At 40.9% G+C, this 23,096-nt stretch overlaps 2 protein-coding genes across 4 annotated transcripts; one reads left to right on the forward strand and one right to left on the reverse strand.

The window, feature by feature from the left end:
• Window positions 1-2,532: 2,532 nt before the first annotated feature.
• Window positions 2,533-9,561, reverse strand: LOC130199517 (calcium-independent phospholipase A2-gamma-like). Its single transcript, XM_056423072.1, has 9 exons — window positions 9,392-9,561; window positions 6,665-8,178; window positions 6,302-6,454; window positions 6,056-6,213; window positions 5,491-5,585; window positions 5,209-5,380; window positions 5,055-5,112; window positions 4,771-4,965; window positions 2,533-4,606 (listed from the first exon to the last, which is right to left on the reverse strand). The coding sequence occupies exons 2-9, from the start codon at window positions 8,096-8,098 to the stop codon at window positions 4,148-4,150; spliced, it is 2,724 nt and encodes a 907-aa protein (XP_056279047.1). The 5' UTR covers window positions 8,099-8,178; window positions 9,392-9,561; the 3' UTR covers window positions 2,533-4,147.
• A 6,567-nt stretch (window positions 9,562-16,128) lies between these two features.
• LOC130199857 (monocarboxylate transporter 2-like) lies at window positions 16,129-22,382 on the forward strand. 3 transcript variants are annotated; one of them, XM_056423678.1, is made up of 6 exons: window positions 16,129-16,888; window positions 18,832-18,919; window positions 19,034-19,265; window positions 19,458-19,601; window positions 20,297-21,139; window positions 21,243-22,382. In XM_056423678.1, the coding sequence occupies exons 3-6, from the start codon at window positions 19,049-19,051 to the stop codon at window positions 21,458-21,460; spliced, it is 1,422 nt and encodes a 473-aa protein (XP_056279653.1). In that variant the 5' UTR covers window positions 16,129-16,888; window positions 18,832-18,919; window positions 19,034-19,048; the 3' UTR covers window positions 21,461-22,382. The 3 variants fall into 3 exon arrangements, with proteins under 3 accessions (XP_056279653.1, XP_056279654.1, XP_056279652.1); XM_056423679.1 differs by having other exon boundaries at window positions 18,835-18,919; XM_056423677.1 differs by lacking the exon at window positions 18,832-18,919.
• The last annotated feature ends 714 nt before the right edge of the window (window positions 22,383-23,096 follow it).

Below are 23,096 nucleotides of genomic sequence, written 5' to 3' on the forward strand. Positions count from 1 at the left end.
GTTCACATGTTCCTCATTAAGAATAACTAGTACTTTCTCCTGTTTACCTTCTGCTATATGAAACCAGTTATGTTTAACTCACTTCTTACACCATCTGTAGTTTCAGATTTTCAGATTTTCCCATTTTGTGGGATATCCCCAGAGAAGGAAAGCTCAGCTGAGAAAATCCTACAGTGGAGATACAGCAGTTTTCTTTTCTAGAAAAAGTGCCAAAATGAGAAGGAGAGAAGCTGTATTTATGTAAAACAAAAGACATCTCAATGCTGTCCACAGAGTCCTGATCTGTGTAGGCTTTTAGGCATCCGCACAGGACTGCATAAACAAACCGGCACTGACTGGGCCAAACAATAGCTTGGTGCTGAGGAACGAGGGGGGATACAATGAGGTGGCTCTACCTACAGAAACAAAATAAACTTGTCTTGAAGATTTGCATCTGGAAGTCTACAAATGAAGCCATCTTAAAATTGTAATGTTTGAAGAAACATATTCCTCATCGTTAAGAATTTGATATATCTTCATTCATATTCGGAAAGAGTATCAGGCCACTTGTGACGTAGACCGTGAGGACTCCCACAGCCTGCATCCTCAGGCCCTGATACCCTCCTCACAAGCGAAACACAACCTGACGTGCCTCACACAGAAAAGAAAGCAGAAGTGGTGTGTCAGAATGCCCCAACCCATACATTGGACTAAAGCAGGCCTGGCAGTGAGCAATGATCAGTGCCATGCACCAGACTGCACAGTGAAGAGGCAGAGGGACGGACAGAGCCAGCTCAGTGGCGACAAGAAGGTCTCTATGCTCTCGCGGGTTTCCTTTGGCACGTGTGCACAGGGCTCGGGTAAAAGCAGATGGCATGTGGGGGGGAACGTTCGACCGCACAAGTCGCCTTTTCAGCCTCGGAGCACCTTTCATTTGCACTTTGACGTCACTGCATCAGGGGCCACATAAGAAAAGGCCAGAAAAGAGACTCCAGGACACTGAGCTGTGATGAGTCATCACCACTGTGCTATCATCACATTATTGTTATTATTATTCAGTGGCACTTAGATAGCACTTACTTACTTTTTTTTTTTGTAGTCTCGACTATGTTGAGTTGTTACTATTCTTGTTGTTGTTAGTTTGTTGTTTGTTAGGTGAAATGTGATTATTGTGTCGCTTTTGGCCAAATAAAAGCGTCTGCTAAATGACATGTAATGTAATAATGTAATTGTCTCACAAACCTGAGCTCTGCCTTTTTATAGTGAGGTAACGGGCATCTGTGGATTCCCAATGTTGGTCGGATTCATCGTCTGAGGACCTTCTGTCCAAATTGTTACGGCGAACCAATACATTGCTGTTATGTATATGTATATTATATACACTGTTGAATTAAAAAAGTATATTAAGACTAATGGGTATTTAGTGAGCTGGGCAACATAAGGGAAACTTATAGTACATTTCTGGACATTATAAATGCATGAGTAGTTCATCAAGTCAAACGCACATCACATTAGTCACTAAAACAATGCCACATAAAAAGTGATGCAGATTAATGCCAGTCATCTCACAGGCGTGGAAGCTGAACCATCTTGTGTTCACTCTGATACAAATCTGCTGATGCAGCTGGTGACCCATCCCACCTCTCAAGTCAGACTATGACATCATCAAAACCTTGACTTCCCATGAGAGCCGTCTTGAACAACAGCTGCAAGGACTAAAGCGCTGCTTCACATGGCGAGACACTATATGATACGCGAGCGTGTCTCAATGTGCTCCGATTCTTTGAACTTTATGTCCGAAAGCTCATATAAAAAGTGGTGATTGTTCGGGGTCCTCCTACCTTTGAGTGTAGTTTAAATAGTTTTCTCTGCTCCTTGTTGCATTGAAAGCTGACTCCTACTTTCTTCTTTCTTTCACACTACTTTTCCAGCAGCATCTATTATTTGTCTTATTTGTCACTCCACCTTAACTCAGGTAAAAAATAAGATAACACGGACTCATGTGGCCCGTCAGAACGGCGGCCCTGAGTCTGGGTCACACGCCTGAAAAACCGGGCCAGAGGGCCCATAATAATAAATCCATTATGAAATCCTCACATAAGTACAACGTCATCGCCACAGCGATGAGAGAATAAATAGTTTAATAAAGTAACTTAGTGGTTTAGGTGTCATCGAGCTGTTATTTAGCAGCAGTCCGCTGCAGCTTGAGATGGTATTTGTTCATGTGTGCTGTTGATTTGCAGTGCGTTAGATGGGGAGTGGGTTACTGACCTTGTATCTTCACTCTGGCTGGCACTAACGCACACTCTCTCACACAAAGCGTTTCTGTTCGGAACAAAGTCAGTCTATTGTGGAGAGGGAGGACACAGCTTCCACAAGCATGGGTGTGTGTGTGTGGGGGGGGGGGGGGAGGAGGGGGAGCGGTTAACCCGTCACATTCGAGTGAGTGGATGATTTTTTCCCCCTCATTGATAAAGTCTGACACAATTTGCCAAGATCGGGGAGATGTATGTGTTCATTACAGGAACAAAACAAACATGTAATGACAAAAACAAAAGTTTTTATAAATATTCATTTATTCAAATGACACAATGAAACAATGTTCATTTGCACAATAATACACTACTTTATCTGTGATGTCACATACACGTATTATATAGCTTATATCACATTCAACCACACTGAGAAGTGCAACATTAATATTAATATTCAGATTATTATGTCACATGTGCAAATTACACAAAGCATTATTTAAATAAAGTGCATTAACGTGCTATATGTGAGGCTTGTTGATGCATGTACAACAGGAAGTGGACATAACAGCCGAAACATCTTATTGCATTATAACAACTATCTGGCTTCTTCGTGACTCTATTTTATCTATAAATTGTCTTATGCTGACTTGAAAGGTTTCTCTGTGATTGTTCAACCCTCTCTGAAGGGGGGTGGAACAATTCAGCCGCAAACTGTACATCACATATTTTTGGCAAGGGTCCAAGTTTCACAACAACAGATGCAAATGACAGAGAAATGCAATGAGCAAAGACAACTGGGATCACAAATAGACCCTCAACAATTCAGAGGCCAACACACAATCGCTGTAGCATATAAAGCAGAACCAAAGAGACTTGAGGCATTACTAAACTATTGGCTCTCATTTATATTTATGCGAATAAAAAGTGTAGACACGCCATATATATCACACAAGTGCCTCTGGTATATTGTACCAGCTCACAATAACATGCATATGTTTGCCAGGTTTAATGTTCACATTGTTCACCATCTTAGTTTCGTAATTAGCAAAATACAATTATCTAATTAGGACTAAACATAAAACAGAACAGAGGCTGGTAGGAATGTTTTTAGTTTTGAAATTAGCATTGAAAGAAATCTAAATGTTGACCTGATAATTGCATTAGATCAACAACATAAATGCAATTCATTCAGAGACGGACATGAATGTCTGCACCAGGTTTTAGGGCAATCCATTTTAGATTGGTTTGATTTGGTTGGGCTAATGGCGATCACCAAATTCAATGAGGCCTCATCTCGACGTAACACCCTGTTAGTTCTGTGTCTGTCTCCCCAGTGTCTCTTGATTGCTCATTGGCTTCACCTGCCCTCAGCCACTCCTCTGCCTCCCTGATTGCTCATGCCCTACACCTGTGGTTTCCCCCCTTATATATATACTCCCATTATTTCCTTTGTCCACTATCAGATTGTTGTTGTTTAGTCCTGTCGTTGGTACGTGTTGTTTAGTCCTGTCGTTGATTCCTGTCCTTAATTCCTGTTGTAAATTCCCTTTTTAAATCCTGTGTTTCACTTCCCCTTCCAGCTTGAGTTCCTCGTGACTTTTTCTCAGTAAAAGAGTATTATTTGTTTCATTGTACCTACACACCGGCCTTTTTCCTTTGTGCCTGAGCTTTTGCCTCACCACGCACCTCGTGACACTTGTGACCATGAATGTCTGTACACAATTGAATGGCAATCAATTCAATAGTTGATCATATAAATTACTCTGTCCAATATGGTGGGCAAACTGACAGATTGACATTGCTATCCATATAGCCACGGCGCAAAAGTTTCTGAAAATTACCACCTAGTCCAATGGGTATCAGTGTGTTCTGGGTATGCATTTCTGCGTACACATACCTCATATTGTACGTACTCACACCCATCTCTGCTTCATCTCCCAGGCCCTCTCACTCATCCAGTCCTTTGTCCTGCTCGCAGCTGAGCGCTCCGCCCCGAGCACCAAACAGAGTCTTGCCACTTTGGACCGGTTTCTCTCCAGGTAGTTCTGAGTGTCTCTCTGTAGCTGGTCCAGGGCCTGTGGCCGACTCTCATCCAGGGACACCAGAGCACTTAACATGGGGTTAAAGCGGAAGTACACATCTGGAGCCAACAACTCGTCCAAAAGGGTGTGGACTCCTTCAGTGTCAGTAGCACTGCAGATCAGGTTGCTGATTTTGGCCCTCAGGCTGGTGGAGGTGGTAGGTCCCTTTTTTGCATTGTCATAGCGACCAGTGCCCAGGGACAGCACACACTGGAAGGGCTGGTTGGGCCACAATAGACGGCTCTCATGAACAGCCAAGGCACAGGGATTGTTCAAGATGATTCCTCCATCCTACGAAGACATACAGAAATTCATCTAAAAATGTACAGCTCAAGTATTTTGTTCCTTTCTAATCTCTAAATAATCTCCTTATAATATGAACTCATCCCATATCTTACCTTTTTCATCTCAGTTGCATTAAAAACAATGCTTTAAAGATGTGTTTGGTTCCCTACCTGGTGAATGTCACTCTGTAAGGGAAACTCCCGGAAGTATCCTGGGGCGGCTGATGATGCTCGCACTGCCTGCCACATCTGGAAAGCTGAGCCTCCTGCGTAGCGGCTGAGAGAGCCTGGTTTGTGGTTGTAGTTGCGGAAGACGAAGGCCTTTGGACTGGTACCCCAGTTTACCACAGCGCTGACTGCTGAAACCTGAGCAGATAATAACAATACCTTCCATGAGATGTTTACAAAACCACGTGCAAACGGAAATGTTCAGCATTAAAATGCAGAATTCTTACCTTGGGACTCAACTCATCGCCGGCGGTTTTGATAAGTACTCTATTTCCTAGCTTTTCTCTAAACATAATGAAAATATAAAATTCCATCAGACCAGCTGTCTTATACCACATACACTTAGTACATTTATAGTGTCAGAATCTATTCTGTGAATACCGTAGTATTGTCTCCCAGGTCTCGGTGTCATAGTAAGAGTGACTCCAGCCCATCTTCACAGTGCCGACCAGCGGGTTCTGCCGAAACACTTCAGAGCCAAAACGACGATACATGTCCGCACACTCCTCAATAGAGAAATGAGCAAGACCCAGCATGAAGGCCAGAACGGCACCTAGAATGAACGCATGCAGAGAAAGACAGATGGATTCAGACTCAGAAGCATCGAGAGGTAGTTAGGCATACATTATATTGTTGGTATCTCTCGGTGAAGTTGTTTGTCACCTGTGCTCACGCCACAGATGTAGTCAAACAGCTGATGGATCTTCTTGCCTGTTTCAGCTTCCAGTAGCTTTAATACCTGCAAAGGCACCACACCTCTGGAAAGGGACAATACAATAAATTGAATATCATGAAAATGAAATGTAGAATAAACATATTAAAGTTAATTGATCAAGTGAAGTAATGATATACACAGCACAAAGAGACCATCTTTAACAGATTTAAGCTGAAACAATTAGTTGGTAGACATAAAAATCAATGAACAACTATTTTGATAATCGATTAATTCTTTGAGTTATTTTTCAAACTCAAAATGCCTCTTTGCTACTTTCCTTTGCGTTGTTATATTCTAGAGCATTCTCTGTGTTTTGAACTGTCAATTGGATTGAACACAAAGTCTTGATACCACTTTTCACTATCTTCTTACATTTTATTGACAAAACAATGAATAGATTATCGGGAAAATAAATGAAAAATTAATTGATAATTTAAATAATAAATACATATTCATGCACACTAAATTTGTAAAGGGCAATCATTCATCAATAATATTTGTTCTCACTGTTACCTTGTGCCACCACCGTCAATTGAGAGTACTCTTATGCCACGACCTTTGACCGGGTCCACATAGCCGATTTGAGCCAAGCTTTCTCTTAACGCGCTCTGAAGCACCTGGTTATCTCGGTGGGTCCGTCGCTTTTTCAACAATGTGACTGCCGTTCTTTCCTGGAAACAAAAACTTCTTTGAGAATTCGCTGAGGTCAAATCAGTCAGTTAAACGTTTGTACATGTTGTGGTTTTACTTCCAACAGACCTGCCACATTAAAGCTTTGCATGATGGGTAACGGATGAGGTGTTCATTGAGTGCCTCCACGCAGGCAGCCAGAGCTTCGGGAGACAAAGCCTGTGACAGAGTGCCGATCAGCCCCGATGTCACTTTCATTGCCTGCCTCTGACTCAATACCAGCTGAGAACACACAACCAGAAATAAACATTTGCATAAAACTTTGCTTTTTTTATGACATTTTGAATAACAATGCTGAAGAATGAGATGAGGCATAGTGGGCCGTGTCAACTTGTGTTATAAGGGAAATACCGGGAAGCTATAACAATCAATTTATTTTTACATTTTCAGTTTCTCACATTCTTGATCACTGAACATGTAACCTCAACTCACCTTTTTAGCCAGCATTGTCTCTGGCGACGTCATAGCAGGCTTACGGGTCTGAGTCAAAGGGCCGAGTTTCAGATAAGCGCCTAGCAAGTCAGGGATGGCAGTTGTGGGGTTGTACAGGCAGTCCATGAAGGACACAGTCTTAAGTCTCTCAGAGGTAGCAGATCCAGGATCCATCTCTGTTAAGAGATTTCCATCAGTGTCTTCCTCCAATCCACTTTGACCTTTAAAATACTGATTTATGTGGCTGGCCGTTTGGAAATAGTTCTCTCCGAAGTTAGTGGTATTAGAGCTGCTGTGAAAAAGGCCTCCTGTTCCATGGATGGTAGGTTTGTCTTGCTTCAATTGTGATATGGCACCCTGGGTTTGTGAGGTAGATTGTACTGAAAAGTGTTTTTTGTAAGTGCTATTTTCTTCAGAAAGTTGTTCCTTCCTTATCTGATCTTGATTAACTTCTTTGGTAACTGTGGCACCAAAGTATGAATTGATATGTCTGGCAAAATGGAGGTAGCCCTCCTCCCAGCTGCTGGAGATATTGTTTGTTTCCAGTGTTGGCTGATCGGCACCTGATTTGACTGGAGACGTTTCAGCTTCTTTCGACTTCATGATGTAAGTGTTTTGTGTTTGTCTCTTCTTCAGCTTTCTGTTTTTCCTTCTTGTGGAAGACATGGTGTCCAAATTCTCCTGCATTTGAACTTTTGTCAAATCGGGAGAGAAGGCCGAGTTAATGTGACCAGCAATGTAATTGTAGCTCTCCCCAAATGCTGTCGCCAAAGAGCTGATGTGAAATAGTTGCAGTTCAAAGTTTCTTTGTGTTGAAGGACTCATTCCTGAGGTATTCTGGTTATCTTTTTTCACAGTCTGCATTGTGTCTGCACCTGATATATTTTGCCCTGTGGCTGCTGTTTGACTTTGACAACGCCTCTTTGAACTTTCAAGACATTCTGGAGTTGCGACGACAAGGATGGCATTTTCAGCGAGGGAAACCTCCTTTCTCTTGAAATAAATATTGATGTGTTTGGACATCCTCTTAAATGATTGACCAAGACGTCCTCCCAGTGAACTCAAAAGTAAACCAGTGTCAGCCTCCTCGAGGATCCCAATCGGAGCGTCAGGTTTGAATGTATTCCTATTGGAAGACGAGTAAAAACGCACCACCTGGAGATGATTCAGTTCTTTGGTATTATCTCGGAGGAAGTTGTTGGAAGCAGAGCCTGCAGCACTGTCATTTGAATGGTTGAATACACCTTTTCTTGTAAATCTGGAGAGATGAGGAGGTGATAGCAGGTAATATCTGTGGAGGTCCAGGCCGAGTGTTGCATTAGCCAGATGAGGGTACTTTCTAAGGAGGCTCATTAGGTACCTAACTTTGCAATATGTTCTCATTGTTTTGTTCACTGAACTTGAACACAAGTTGGTGCTGAGGTAGCGACCCATGATTGACCTGCAAGGTGTAATCCAAATCTCACTCTTGAACTTGCGTTGATTTTGGCCGTAGGAGCATTTTCAACAGGAATCTAAGGAAATAGAAGCAGCTCTGTGAGACTGTATGAGCAAAGTGATGCTAAATGCTAAAATAAACATGCTAACAAGGAGAGTGTAGTTTGTTGACGTTTGGCAGCATAACATTTAGCATATTCAGAGTCTTAGTTTAGTGTTTAATCATGTTAAGATTTACCAATTACGAAAAAATGTACCGGGCTTTGCAAAGTTCATGTGAGAGTAATAGGGGCGTGGTCTGAGATGTGAAGTGAGCCAGTCCTATCATTTAGAACTCATAATGCTATTGTCCGTGGAGTAAAGAAGTAATCTAGCCTAGAGTAAGAGTTATGGGGATTTGAGTAAAATGTAAAGTCTTTTATTGTGGGTTTTTTCAATCGCCATGAATCTACCCATCCCTTATTTAAATAGTTTGATAATGGTTTTAGAACTATGACATTATTGTCACAAATTCCCCACCTTCTTAGCTAAATTCATCCTGCTTACACGTTTAATTAACTCCTGTCATTCCAGATCCTGTCATCCTCACCTGATTGTCTCTCACGCCCTTCTCACCTGCCTCTGATCACCTCGTTAGTCCCTCATTCCCTTCACCTGGTCCTCACGCCCTTCTCACCTGCAGCCCATCCCCGCATTAGTCCCTCACTATTTAGCTCCCTCACTTCCACTCATCCTCTGCCAGATTGTCTTGTGTGTCACCGCCAAACTCTCCAGTGAATTCCTTGTACTAGTTCTGCTCTGCCTGTTACGACCCTGCTTGCCTGTTCACCTGACTTGAGATTTTTGCCTGCCCCTTTTGGATTTGTTGCCCTGTTTGACGGACCACCTGGATTTGACCCTGCCTGAAAGATTAAGTAAACTGCCTCCTCCTGTGTTTGTCATGCTTTTGGGTTCCAGTACCTGTAACCATGACAATTATGTTCAACAACAACCTTGCACACACCTTTTCTCCGAACACAACCTGTAATTAACAGTTGATGCTGCCAAAAGATCTGCTATTTCCACTGAGATATAAATGTGATGACTCATACCTTTACGGGCGTTCCAGCAGTCTCCGAATATTCTACCGTGTAAAATAAATTGCTGAACATTTTCTTTGTTTCCTTGACAAAGAGAAAGCTAAGCTGCTTGTAGACAAACATCCACACAAGCGGGGGAAGGTCATTGAGTAGCCTACAGCTACTGCAACCGTCACAGGAAATGTCATGAAAACATACACTAAGGTTTTACCTTAAACACAACACCAAGTTCTTCTGTCTTCGCAATTCCTCTTCAGCCAAGTCTCTGTTTTTTAAATCCAGTACACCATTTTTTTTAAATGGTCAGACGCACTATATCTTTTGATACTTAATTCAACCTTTCTCTTCTGCAGTACTATTGGTGGAGCTGGGCTGAGGGGCGGACAAGCATAAGCCAATGTTGTGTAATACCACCCATGCTTAAAGTCATGTGTTGACACTGCTTACTGCGGGACTGGAAGCTAAAATTAGAGAGATGGTGTCGACTCAAGGGTCTCAGTGAGCTGAAGTTAGCTGCTGCTTACGTCACAGCAATACACACACACACACACCTTCCTTCGAAAACACACCGGCTTCCTAGAAACTGTGCACAGGTCACAACATGTGAAACTAAACAAGCAAGTCTAATTATTTATGTCCAAGGGACGGCATCCTGAAAAAATACAAGCCTACAAGTTAGTGTTACTATTTTGTATGTATGCTGAAGGGTATTTTTATTTTTAATTCTGTGACTTTGCTGTTACAGCAGTGGAAAAAATGGAAGCCAGTATGTAATAATAATAAAAAGACCGAACCTATTGAACTATAAAGTATTTTATAGTTATAGCATTGTCTTATTTTGTAAATACTGTATATCATCACCTTCAACAACAAATAATATAAATAATTCGACTCCTGAACTTCTGGTCCTGGTCATCTTGGTCTTAGTCAACTGGGATTTATTTAGTAGAGTTCAATCAAAGATTTATTTCCAAGAAATATCTGAAGAGATTTCTTGTAAACACAAGATTAAACGCGCTTTTGTGTGATTCAGATTCTGTGGAGAAACTCAGTTTGTCGATTAAATCAACTAATCCATGAGTTGACAAAATAGTACGAGTGTTAGTTGAGTAGGAATTTCTTTGGTCGAGGACATCCCTTCTTATTATATAACAAATATTACTGTACTCTGCAATCATTAAAAGGGACACAAGGTACACAGTGATTTATTTCTAGGTAAAGAACCTCCCTTATTCGCTCACCTTTTGTCCTCGACAGAAAATAAGTATTTCCAGCTATAATCTAAAGGATTTACTGAAGTACATTTCATTAATGTATTTTGCCTTTGTGTAAATAAAAAATGTGTTTGCCAAATAGTGTGTTTAGTGTCTCAAATCATATAACCTTATTAAAGCACATGCTGTTTTGTATTGCAATGTAATGATGATGAAACCTGCTCATAACAGGAGAGGCTTCAAATGACAAATATCATGCCAGTTCGGTCAGTTGATTTGTTTTATATTTTAGTTTCCTAGAAATGCTAAAAAGTGATGTCGAGAATTATGTCACCCATCACCTTCAAATGAACAGCTCAAACAAGATCTGGCAAATAATCACAACAGATTATGGGCAACAATTTCACTCTCGGGTGATTATTTTAGATTTACGATGACATCTAGTGGCAGCTTCCTGACAGTTTGGTTCTTTATCTGCTTTTGAGTGAAACTAAATCTGCAATGCTGTGCACTGGGATATTTGACTTCATTTAGCATTCTCCATTTTCTCTTTTCTGTATATTTGTCAGTAATGTACTGTATACAGTACACAATTACTTTGTGTTTTGCAGGAGTCATGTTTGTTATTGTGAGGCTCAATATTTTCCTCAATATCCAAAGTTGTTGTCTGCCTTCTCATCTATCAGCAATGCTCATGTTAAAGAAACACATTTGACTGACATAACCAGAGTTCTAGATGGTGAGAATAAATGTTTGAATTGTTGATCGCAAAAATAGCATATGCTTTTTAGTTATATTTCTTTGGATGCTAATATGATGCTGAACAATATACATCAATGTTATATATATATATATATATATATAGGAGAACATTGTCTTTGTCTTCCAACATCAAAATCTCTATCAAACACTCAGATATTTTGACACATCTTATGTATTTTGTGTGTGTGTGCGTGTGTGTGTGTGTGGGGGGGGGGGGGGGGGAGGGTAATTTCTAAGAAAGTAGTACGAAGCTGCACCGAGCAGCTGGTCCCGGCACCTGTCTCATTCTGTCTTTACAGGTTTGTGAAGTTTTAAAACGTAAATAATTATGAACACATGTTGAATAACATTTAAATTGAACATTGTTTGATTCATTAAGAGTTACTTTAATAATATGTGTCCTTTATGTCACATGTGACCCAAGATGGCAACGACCATGAACTTTTAGGAAAGAGCGCAGCGGTCATGGCTAGAGTCTTGTAATCGGAGCACTTAAAAAAAAGAAAGAAAAAAGCTTGAATGTAATTGAGTGTTCTCGATTTTCTTTTTGGTAGTAGGCCATAGTATGTACATAAATAAGTGCTATAAAAATCCAACAGGAATTGAATAAAAGTATACCGGTATACAGTTTGATGGTTCATAATGTAATGTAATGTAATAACAAAGTGCAAACCAATGGTAACACTGGAGAAGAGGAAGATATGAATAAGCCTGATGTTAAAAAAAAGACTATTTTTATAATTTGTTGTTACCATATTGTAAATATGTACACATTGTACGTAAACAATGGTACTCAGACAAAAACATAAAAATAACATGTAAAAAAATAAAATTAAAATGAAAATAAATAATAACAACCATATTGTTCTATAACTTTACAACAGGCTAAATATGGTCTAACATTTTCATAAATGTTTTCGACACTCGACTAACTTTTTTCAAAATACTATAGCGTGACTATTTTCAATGTTCTATTTTGGCATAGGTTGTTTCTTTCAACCTATGCCAACATTTATTTTGACATTCTATGATGTGACATTTTGGACATACTGTACTCTGACTGAAGTATGTTTCTATGACGTGTTTTGCACTAAGTACCACCTGTCCCTGTGTTCGACATCTGCTCCTCGAGCGTTTTATGGAGGACGGCATGCAAACATCAGGTTTGTCTTGCTACAGCTATGACGTGGACTGTCAGGAATGTGTGAAAGAGATTGGAAGAGGAATTCCTCCTCCCAGCTGCTAGAAATATTGTTAGTTGTCACTGTCGACTGATCGGCACCCACTTTTCTCTGTTTAGACTTTATAACAAAACGTTTAAAGTTTTTCTCATGGCCAGCCTTCCGTTTTTACCTCTGGAAGAAGACTTAGCGTCCAAATTCTCCTGCATTGAAACTTTTGCAAAACCGCGAGAGAAGGGCGAGTCAATGTGAATAGCAACATGACTATATCTTTATGAATGTTGCCAGTCCAGAACCATGCTCTATCGAAGAGCTGTTTCCTAAAATCTTTTTTAAAGATCTCCGTTGTGTGCTGGTTGACTTTGATACCGTCTCTGACCACCGTCTCTCTGCTCTCGGCCACGTTCAGAAGCAGGTGATTTCTCTCGGCCCACTCCACAAAGTCATCCGCTACTGCCCTGTACTCCACTTCCTGTCCATCCTTAATACACCCGACCACTACAGAGTCATCAGCACTTTTGCAGATGGCGTGACCCCCGAGTTGTACTGGAAGTCAATGGTGTACAAGGTCAGCAGGAAGGGCGACAGAGCAGTTCCCTGTGGGGCTCCAACATCACTGACGACCGTCCCAGGTCTGCCTGTGAGGTAGTCAGTGATCCAGGAGACGGTGGACACATTGACCCCCACGACCCTGCAGCTTCTCACTCAGCAGCAGCGGTTGGATGGTCAGCTTGAGGAACATCCTTTCTCTTGAAATAAATGTTAATGTATCTGGATATATTTTAGAAAATGATTGATGTCCTCCCAGTGAAAGAAAACCATTCGGAGCCTCCTCAAGAAAAGTAATTGAGAGCTTCAGGTTTGAATGTATACCTATTGGAGGAAAGGTAAAAACGCACCCCCTGGAGATTATTCATTTCTTTGGTATTATCTCCGAGGAAGCATTTCCAAAAAGGAGCAAGTAAGCGCGTTGATGTTCATTTTTGACTCGGCACCAGATGAAAACTTTGACATCAACGTTAGTATCATTCATGCTGAGGGAACATGAAGACCTGACCACGTTTCCTGGCAATACATTTCCAAAAGAATGTCCCCCTGCTGGTGGTTCAAGAGGAAAGGTCAAGAGGTCACCAGTCACCAGGATCCATCCTCTTCAGAAAACTACATGGAACTTGTAATAACTTTAATCCAATCAATCAATGTTTTGTTTAATCCAGCACCTCATTTTAACAAACTGTCAGAAGCACTATTTCTTCTTTTGATACTTAATTCAACCTTTCTCTCATGCAGTACTTAACCGTGATTGGTGGAGCTGGGCTGAGGGGCGGACAAGCATAAGCCAATGCTGTGTGAGACCACACGGGCTGAACTTTATTGTCCCTGTTGACCGCCGGACTGCAAGCTAAAATTAGAGAGTTAGCTCAAGGGTCTCGGTGAGCTGAAAGTTAGCTGCTGCTTACGTCACAGCAAACACACCTTCCTCCAAAACAAACAGCCTTCTTAGAAACTGAGCACAGGTCACAACATGTGATATAAAATAATTAAAATAATCGCATCTAATTAGGTTTGCCGTGCGTAAAATACATATAAATAAATGCAGTCATGTTTAAGATTGTAGTCTACAAGTTACAGTGTAACTAGTAACCAGTCTAGACCGAGTAATTACAATGTACAAACAAACGGGTCCTTTCACAACAACTAAATCATGAAAACAACTTTTCATTTAAACTGGAACTAACTGTCCAGTTAAAAGGGTGTAAACAATGTCACAATGGAACATTATTTTATAGTTAAGAATTTAACCATAATTGAAAAAAAGTGACCCTTTTACGTGGCTTTTTTTCACTATACTCTATATTATGACCTTTTGAACAATACGATGATTTTGTAAATGTTCTACGACTCTTTTATAACTTTTTCAATGTACTATTGCGTGACTCATGAGTTGTATATGACTTATTTCACAAACTACACAATGATTTCCATGTGACTTGTTCAGCATAGTTTACTGTGACTTTTACGACTTTCTTTCTCACACTATATTGTGAAATTCTTTATGACTGTCATTTTTTAAAAATAATTTACATTCTTACACAACACTCTAAATCAATATCTTTTGCATTATTTTATGATACTTTATTCAAGACTTTTAAAATTACTTTTTTCAGCATTCTATCCTATAACTTTTCTCAATAAACTATTCCAAGACTTTTATATTGTAAAAAAATTAATATAACAATTATTTCTGCGTCTGTCTTAAACACAAAGTGCACAACCACTCCCTTACTCTCTCACCTTTTAACGTAGCCAATAAATGATCATTCAGTAACTTGCAAAGTGTTGTAATGTTTGTTTTCTTTACTGTGAGGACTGTGAGAAAAAGATTTCACTCATCGTTACAGCCCACGCAAATAATCCTCCCTGCCAAACAGCAGAAGAACAACTTCCCTCAAGGGTGATTATTGTAGACTTACACTGACACCTAGTGGCGGCTTCTTGACAGTTTAGTTCTCTTTCCGGTTTTGAATGCACCTCATTCTGAGATTCTGTACAACAGGATATATATGACTAAACTTCTCCACTTTCTGTAGATGTGTCCTATTGTGACAGTGTTGGACATCGTACACCATTACCCTCTTGCATTACGGCCTTTTCTCTGCGCCGTAATGCTTGTTAGGGTTAACCTAAGTCATTTTACCAGAGTTCTACTCGGAGTTCTACACAATAAGAATAAAAGATTGAATTATTAAAACACAGAACCAACAAAAAAAACTCCAGAAGATTGTGTTATTAAACTGTTATATTTATTCTTCATCTCCAGCCAAGAATTAAAGTGACAGTAATAATTTGAAGTTAATGTTTTCTTCACTTTAACTCAAGTATGTTTAACCAAACTTACTGTTTTACAAGTACAAGATATTCTGCAGCATATAATGGCGTTGACGTATACACATTTAACAAGGCTTAACCTTCAGCTAACAACTTTTAAACCTTTCCATAAATAATCATAAATTGAGTGTTAACCGGAAAGACTAAGTGGTATTTATCTAGTTCTTCTTAACGGTCAGTTAACTTAAACGCATAACACAATTAGCCCGGCGATGGTCTGGTGATGTCCAGGGTGAACCCTGTCTTCGCCCAACGTCAGCTGGGATCGGCTCCAGCGACCCCGTGACCCTGAACAGGATAAACGGTTAAAGACTAAATGGACAGATATGACACAATTAAACGTTAAAACTTTTCTGCGGCCTGGAATCAACGCTTTGTCTATTCACAGTGTCCTTTGGTGCACTCTCCCCCACCGCCCGGTCCACTTTAAGCGATTCCTGGCAAAGATGGCGTAGGTCCTGTCCATGAATGGTCTCACAGGTGACCACATCATGAGGCGACCCAACCAGCCGAGGCCAACTGCTCTGTACATGACTGCCAAAGCTGGTATCCCACGATGAACCTGCCAATGCACCCGACGTTAGAGGACTGGCATAATACTACTACATAATAAAAATGACATGTCGGCTAATGTGCAAAAAATCAACCGGCCACACAATATTATAGTCTTCGTAAAGCCGGCTGAACGAAAGGTCACCTCGTCTTTCTCATCAATCACATGCATTTCCTCCATGGCCGTCTGGTAGCTGACATCCTTGTATTTCTCTGCAGTGTAGACTGGCAGGGAAATGTCAACAAAATCGACTTTCACAGGCCGGTTTCTCTGCAGAAACTGGAAGAACTGGATCTCCGTGACACATATGGGACAAAGCCCACCGTACAGCACCTGAAACAGAGCAGGGAGTGGACTCTTTAGAAACTAGTATATTCATGAACGTGGGATACTAAGTGTTTGAAGCAGGTTTGCTTTAGATGGGGTCTAATTAATACTTTTCTCAAAAACCATTGCTCACAGGGGGACAATGAATTATACTGTGCAAACTGTAACCGTGGAACCCAAAAAAATATTAAAATTGATAATGCGTATGATAGATATTAAAAACAAGTTGTTTTGTATTACACTGATCAAATGTATTACTTTTATCAATAAAAAAAGATCTGGACTAATTTATGGAAAAAAAGTCATTTTATCAAGAGTTGCCTGCAGCATAACGTTAATGATTCACCATTAATGTTAAAAGACAAATAATTCTAACCCAATCCACCTGGAAAACCTAGATGAAAGTTCTAAGGATAACAATAAAAACTAATGTCGAGTAAAAATGATATCACAGTCAAAATTAAATTCGATGGTCATTTAACGCATCATTTGGATGTAGTAGGTTGCATATCTCGAGATATATTGGTTTACATTGTTGAACACTGGAACATATTTTCTGACTCGCGTCACCTGACATTTAAAGCTAGGTTTATCTGGATATCTGACGACCCCTAACGTAGCCCACAAGATATTTCCAGTCTCAACTTTTGCAGCTGAGGGAAAGTGACCATTATAGCATCACGGGACAGGACGAGCGGCTGCTCGGACACTCGGACACACACACACACACACTCCGGGGTCAAGATCCAGAGACGTTGATGTGACGGGCTTTGGACACTGAGGTGATGTTTGTTAAAGGTTAAGTTAACTGTGAACAAAAAACTTTTAGTTGATCCTTCGGCATCAGCTGCCGACCAGTACTCGACCGCGTTATAGCTAAGAGTTAGCCGCTAACTTTCTAAAAAATGGGTACAAAGAGAACGTTGACGAAATACTTTGACATTTTTGACTGCACGCGGTGCTTTTTAGAGTGTTTATTCAGAAACAGAGGTACCACTCCGCTGTATTCTTACTGCATCCCAAATGCCAATACATTCCCTTAAAATTGTTATCTTCTACCATTACAACGGCAGAGTGGTGGTCTTTCGTTCGCGAGCATCTTTGGCCGAACGGGGTACGAACCTTCAGTCTACTCTAGGGTACACGTACCGACACGGCAGCTCACGTTTGGCTATAACTTGCGTTACATTGCTTAAATTGGGCGCTAATTTAATAGCATGCACAAAAGCCAACATGTGATGCAATCCTGCAGGACCTGACAGAGGAAAATACTCAGACAGCATTTAGGCGGACCCGACTGGAAAAAACATAGCAATTAAAAATTAAAAATATTAAATTGAATAAAAAATAGCAACATTGATGTCTGAAACTATTTTAAACAGATGAGCCTCAAACATCTGAAGGGAGCATATCGATGAACATTTAAAAAATGCCTTGAGGTTATTTCATGTTACTCAACACATGGAACCGATGGGTACGTGTGTGCACGTGCACTGGAGGCTACAGTCCAATAGTACCACACGAGAGAAGTGTACCTTCGCAGGCTCCGAGCTGATGATCCGATGCAGATGACGCTCGTGGGGGGAATGTGTCACCGTAGTAGCCGCTTTTGAGTTGAACGTCCACGTTACGCAACCGGGCAATCGGGTCAGGCACACTCATTTGGGATAACATCTCCAAAGTGCACCCTGCGATCCAACCGGCGACAAACTAAGCAACACAGAGGGGTTCTGTGCTGCCTTTCGGGTAGCAGCATGCATGTTACACAAGCGGCGGAGTAGCAGAGGTCACCCGTGTTGAAAAGCAAACGCTCCGCATACAAACTCTTAAAGTTGTCTCCCGTGCTCACAACCGCTTATTTAAAAAAAAGAAGAAGGATATTACATCCATACAAACTGCGTGAATGAATTATTAGCAGCAGCTGACAGAGAGCGTGACATTAGGGGGCGTGGCTATTGTGTAGCTCCAGCGGAGTGATATTTCTTGCGAGAGGTCCCACTCTGCTGCTTTTTAAAACAAACCAATTGTCAGTGGAATAAAGGTGAACGCCAGTTTTAAAAGACAACCCGTTTCTCAAAGGGGATATCTTTTATTGGTCTTCTTGAGATTTAATTTAATGATTTTCTGTTATTTGAGAATGCCCTAAAGATATATTTTTCATTTCTCAGTGCTTTACTTAATTATTTCTGAATAGCTGAAACGAATTACTGAGGGCTCCTGGTTATATTCGATGCTAATTAGGTATACTGTAAAGTCTGATTACATTTGAACACCTCCATCATTTTAATTAAGATAAAAGACAGCTGGGCGACCGCAGGGTCATCCTCAATCAGAGGATCTGCTGCGATCCATGTCCATGTTGATGTGTCCTTGGGCAAGACACTTAACTCCAAGTTGCTCCTGTAGCTGTGCCTACAGTGTGTGAACGCTGTGTGAATGTTAGTTAGTCTCGCCCCAGCCATCAGTGTAAGACTGAGTGTGTGAACGGGTTAATGATGACATGAAGTGGGGTAAAGCACTTTGAGTTGTCAAGACTAGAAAAGTACATTTACAATGTAGCTTATTTAGTTGGTATTCAACAACAACAAGTCCCACACGGCTTTGGCGGACCATCTGTGGCCGAGGCCCAAGGGACGCCTGTTGTTGTTGAATGTTTCTTTTCTGAGTATGGTCACTTGTATTTGGCATGCAAACACACGTGATGAGATCAAAGGCCTCTCAACAGCAGGGTCTTCCCGCCGAGAGGCAGCCACAGCCTCTTACAACAACAGGATTCATAGCTTGACCATTACGGTTTCAGGGAGTGTGCAGAGGTGAGCTCCTGTGATATATAGAATGTATGTTTTATGGTCGGCGCCATGTAAACGTTGCCCCAGCTTTGATTATAAATGTGCGGTTGTTGTTTTTAAACTTCTTTTCACTTTCAGCCGGTGGTACCGAACATGCCGCCTGCAGCAGCAACCAAAGGAGGCCACGCACCACCAGATGGAGGCTGGGGCTGGGCTGTTGTCGTTGGCGCTTTCATCTCCATAGGATTCTCCTATGCCTTTCCCAAGTCCCTCACCATCTTCTTTAAGGAGATTCAGGAATATTTTACCGTCTCCTACAGCGAGATTGCATGGCTGTCCTCAGTCATGCTCGCATCCATGTATGCAGGAGGTCAGTGGCAATCGTATCTTCTTCACAAAGGCATTTTAAAATAATGTTTTTCATGTTTCCCATCAACATTTCGCATGAGCAAAGTTATTCTATCATACATGTGTCTTTTATTCAACAGACACAGCCTCAGTTCTGTGAATCTTCAGTAAAAGAAGGGACCAATAAAATGACATATTTCTCTTCTCTGTACAGGACCTGTGAGCAGCGTACTGGTCAACCGCTATGGCAGCAGACCTGTGGTTATGGTCGGTGGGCTCATGGTCAGCGCTGGCATGGTGCTTGCTTCTTTTGGCAGGACTATCATGCATCTGTATCTTTGCGTTGGAGTTATTGGTGGTAAATGATCTATGTTTTTTTCTCAATAATAATCATATCACATGAGCAACAATTCAATGTATGCTTTGTTTAAGTTGGCTGCTGTACTGTTTGCTTGATGTTGCCAGCTGACAAAGGGAGGATGAAGGCGTGTTTTGATCATCAGAGTCAGTCCATTCGTGACGTTAATGCCACTATGGGGGGTTAACTTCCACCTGCTGTGCAATGTGTAAATATTTTACTATTGGAACAATACGCATAGTTGTGGCCGAAATCTTTTGAAAGTGTTTGACTAAATCGGATGATTACGAAAATCCCTACATGCTTGCACGTGCACCAAAACACATGATCGTACTAATACCACCACGTAAACAAAGACTTTAAACTTAAATCTCATCGAGAGGCTCCGCCTACCGAGGCACACAAAAGAACTTTAGTGTCTGATTTTCTCTTGGAATAAAAAAGTATATCTTTTTTGGATTTGTCAACAATTCCTTGTTGTATACTTTCATTTCTAATTTTCATGGTTTTATGAGTTTGTATTTAAAATCAGAAACAGAAATAATCCATGGGCGAGTGGTGAATATTAACATTTAAATAGACTTAAGTGTTCACCCGCCTTAATGTTTCTCGATCTGTCTTTACATTTAAGGACAACAGTATCCGAAGTTAGAGTCATTTGAACACATATTGTATTATTTCTATTATCTCAACAGGTTTTGGACTCGCCCTCAACCTCCAGCCGGCCCTGACGATCATAGGTACCTACTTCCAGGTCAAAAGGCCCATGGCGAACGGGATCGCCATGGCAGGAAGTCCAGTTATTCTCTTCACTCTTGCTCCTCTCAATCAGTTTCTGTTTGACTCTTTTGGCTGGAGAGGGAGCTTCCTCATCCTGGGAGCCATTGTTCTGAACTGCTGCGTAGCCGGCGCTTTGATGAGACCGGTTCATACTAATACCCGACCAAAACCAAAGACTGATCCAGCTGAGGAAGCCGCTGCTCCAGACCCCGGTGAGCAGTCCTCCGACCTCCTGGCCAAAGAGAACCAAGACGAGAGCAAGAGTCCGGGCTGTCTTGCCAAATTCATAGATTTGTCCCTTTTCAAACACCGGGGCTTCCTCATTTATCTCATTGGTAATGTGGTCATGTTTTTTGGCTTCTTTGCGCCGGTGGTCTTCATGGCTGCGAAAGCAAAGCATCAAGGGATCGATGAATATTCAGCAGCTTTCTTGCTCTCCATTTTTGCTCTGGTGGACATGTTTGTGAGACCGGCGACCGGCCTCATTGGCAACAGCAAGTGGATTCGGCCACGGATCCAATACTTTTTCAGTTTTGCAGTGTCCTTCAATGGCGTGTGCCACCTTCTCTGCCCACTGTTACCGGGATACGCGGGTCTGGTTGTGTACGCCGTCATCTTCGGTGTGGCGTTCGGGATGGTGTGTGCACTGCTTTTTGAAGTTCTGATGGACCTTGTTGGAGCTCATCGCTTCTCCAGTGCGGTTGGACTCGTCACCATTATCGAGTGTGGACCAGTGCTTCTTGGACCTCCACTTTCAGGTTTGTGTAGTTTTATGAGACTGTTGTTTTTTGTTTGGTTTTTATAATCAACAACATGTGTGAATTTATAAAATGGTAAACAATGGTGCCTCTTCTCTTTCAGGAGCCCTGGTTGACATTTTCGGAGAATACAAATACATGTACTATGCGTGCGGAGTGTTTATGCTGGTGCCGGGCATATTTTTCTTCATCATGCATTACTTCAACTACAAGAAACTGGACGAGGAGAAGAGTGTGGCTGCGGATATGAGGACTTGTGAAGAGGCAGTAAAACTTAAAATGAGCCAGGATGGAAATACAGCACATGAAAACGATGGATGAAAACGCTGAGTATGATTTTATTTGAATCGATAGACAGATGACACCGCATGCACAGGCTTTAATTCAATTTAATGTATTGCATCGCCCAAAATCACAAATTTGAATACGAGGGCTTTACAATCTGTACTGCATGCAACATGCTCCCCCCCCCACCCCCGGTAAATGAAAAAATGTTAGGGAGACGAACTTCTGTCCATCCTCGGAGAGGATAGAAGAGACTGAGGATAGAGGGCATGTGTATTAACATAGATTTAACCACATAATATAATTACTACACAGCTAACACCTACACCATAAATGATTCATATAATGAAAGTAGTAAGCAGTATAATGATGGAAAAAATTACGACTAATACTAAAGACACCAGCAGTAATAGAAGCAAAGAATAATAGTCAAAGCATTAATGTTAGCAGTAATAATAGAAATGTGACTAACAGTTGTTTTTTACTTTGGATGAGGTTGTTAGTCTTTGGACCCGTTCAACATTTGGTATTTTATTGGTTATTGTACATTATTATTACATCATGGGTCAACTGTAACTCTACTTTTATTTCATAAACATCCAGAAAGGCGACAGTTCCTTGCAGTTTCCAATGTATTTATCATAATGACTCATTTAATATGGGTCCTCTTTGTTTTGTCGAGTGGCTTTACCGAGGGGCTGAATACAATAAAATGACCTTACTAATCAAGTAGATTTTTATATTTTATATTTTTAAATGATGTCTTATAGTATTGCACTGTTTATTGTTATGCACCATTCACCTGGTCACATGTCTTGTATGTGTAACGTTCTTGGCAATACAGTGTTTACTACCATCTTCTTACCACTAGATGGCACTGGACTCTACCATGTGAGTCCTCAAGGTGCAACACATCTCTCCGATGAACTAAACTGCAATAAAACTACAGGCATCTTCATTGGTGGTCTGGTTCTTTACATCATTGAGTCTGGTTTGTGACAGATATTATGAATGTGAAGCAATTAGACTACGAGAAAATGATATGTCTGTCTACACACTACCTCTTAAAATACCTTTCCTGAAATCCCCCGTCTATAAGTTCAACTCCCACTCTTATAGAAACATTCTTTATTCCCTTAAAAGTTTTAGTCTACAGTAAAATACATTTGCTCTGCCACAGGGATCCGTACAAGTTGTTTTACTGCGGCATCGCTTTAGTATAGTCATAAGAATTATGGAGGTTATGGAAATGTTTTAGCATCTAACTTTTAAATAAGTCTTCGGAAACTTGTGTGCATTTTTAAAAAAGCCTGCGTTTGCATGTGGAGGTGAAGAACTGAAATGTTTTGATCAGCCTCGGTGACATTAAAAGTATCGCGCATGCAACACTCGTACATGTTTCATCATGTAGCCACAGGCCAGGCCTTCAAATGTTTTAGTATTTCACAGTGTGATTTGTGGTTGTTTCTCAGCTGATACATATTTATCTTATATGTTGTGAAGAACCTAATAATACATGATCAAATATTGCGCCTTATCCAACAAACAACAGATGGAGTATTTGATAGAAAAATAATGTGCATCCTTGGCCAGCTCCCATCAACACATTACAGGTCTTTATTTAACTTTATATAACTTTGTATTCTAGCCTGAGCATATTACAGCAGTACAG

The sequence above is a fragment of the Pseudoliparis swirei genome, chromosome 9, assembly GCF_029220125.1.
Source record: "Pseudoliparis swirei isolate HS2019 ecotype Mariana Trench chromosome 9, NWPU_hadal_v1, whole genome shotgun sequence".
NCBI lineage: Eukaryota > Metazoa > Chordata > Actinopteri > Perciformes > Liparidae > Pseudoliparis > Pseudoliparis swirei.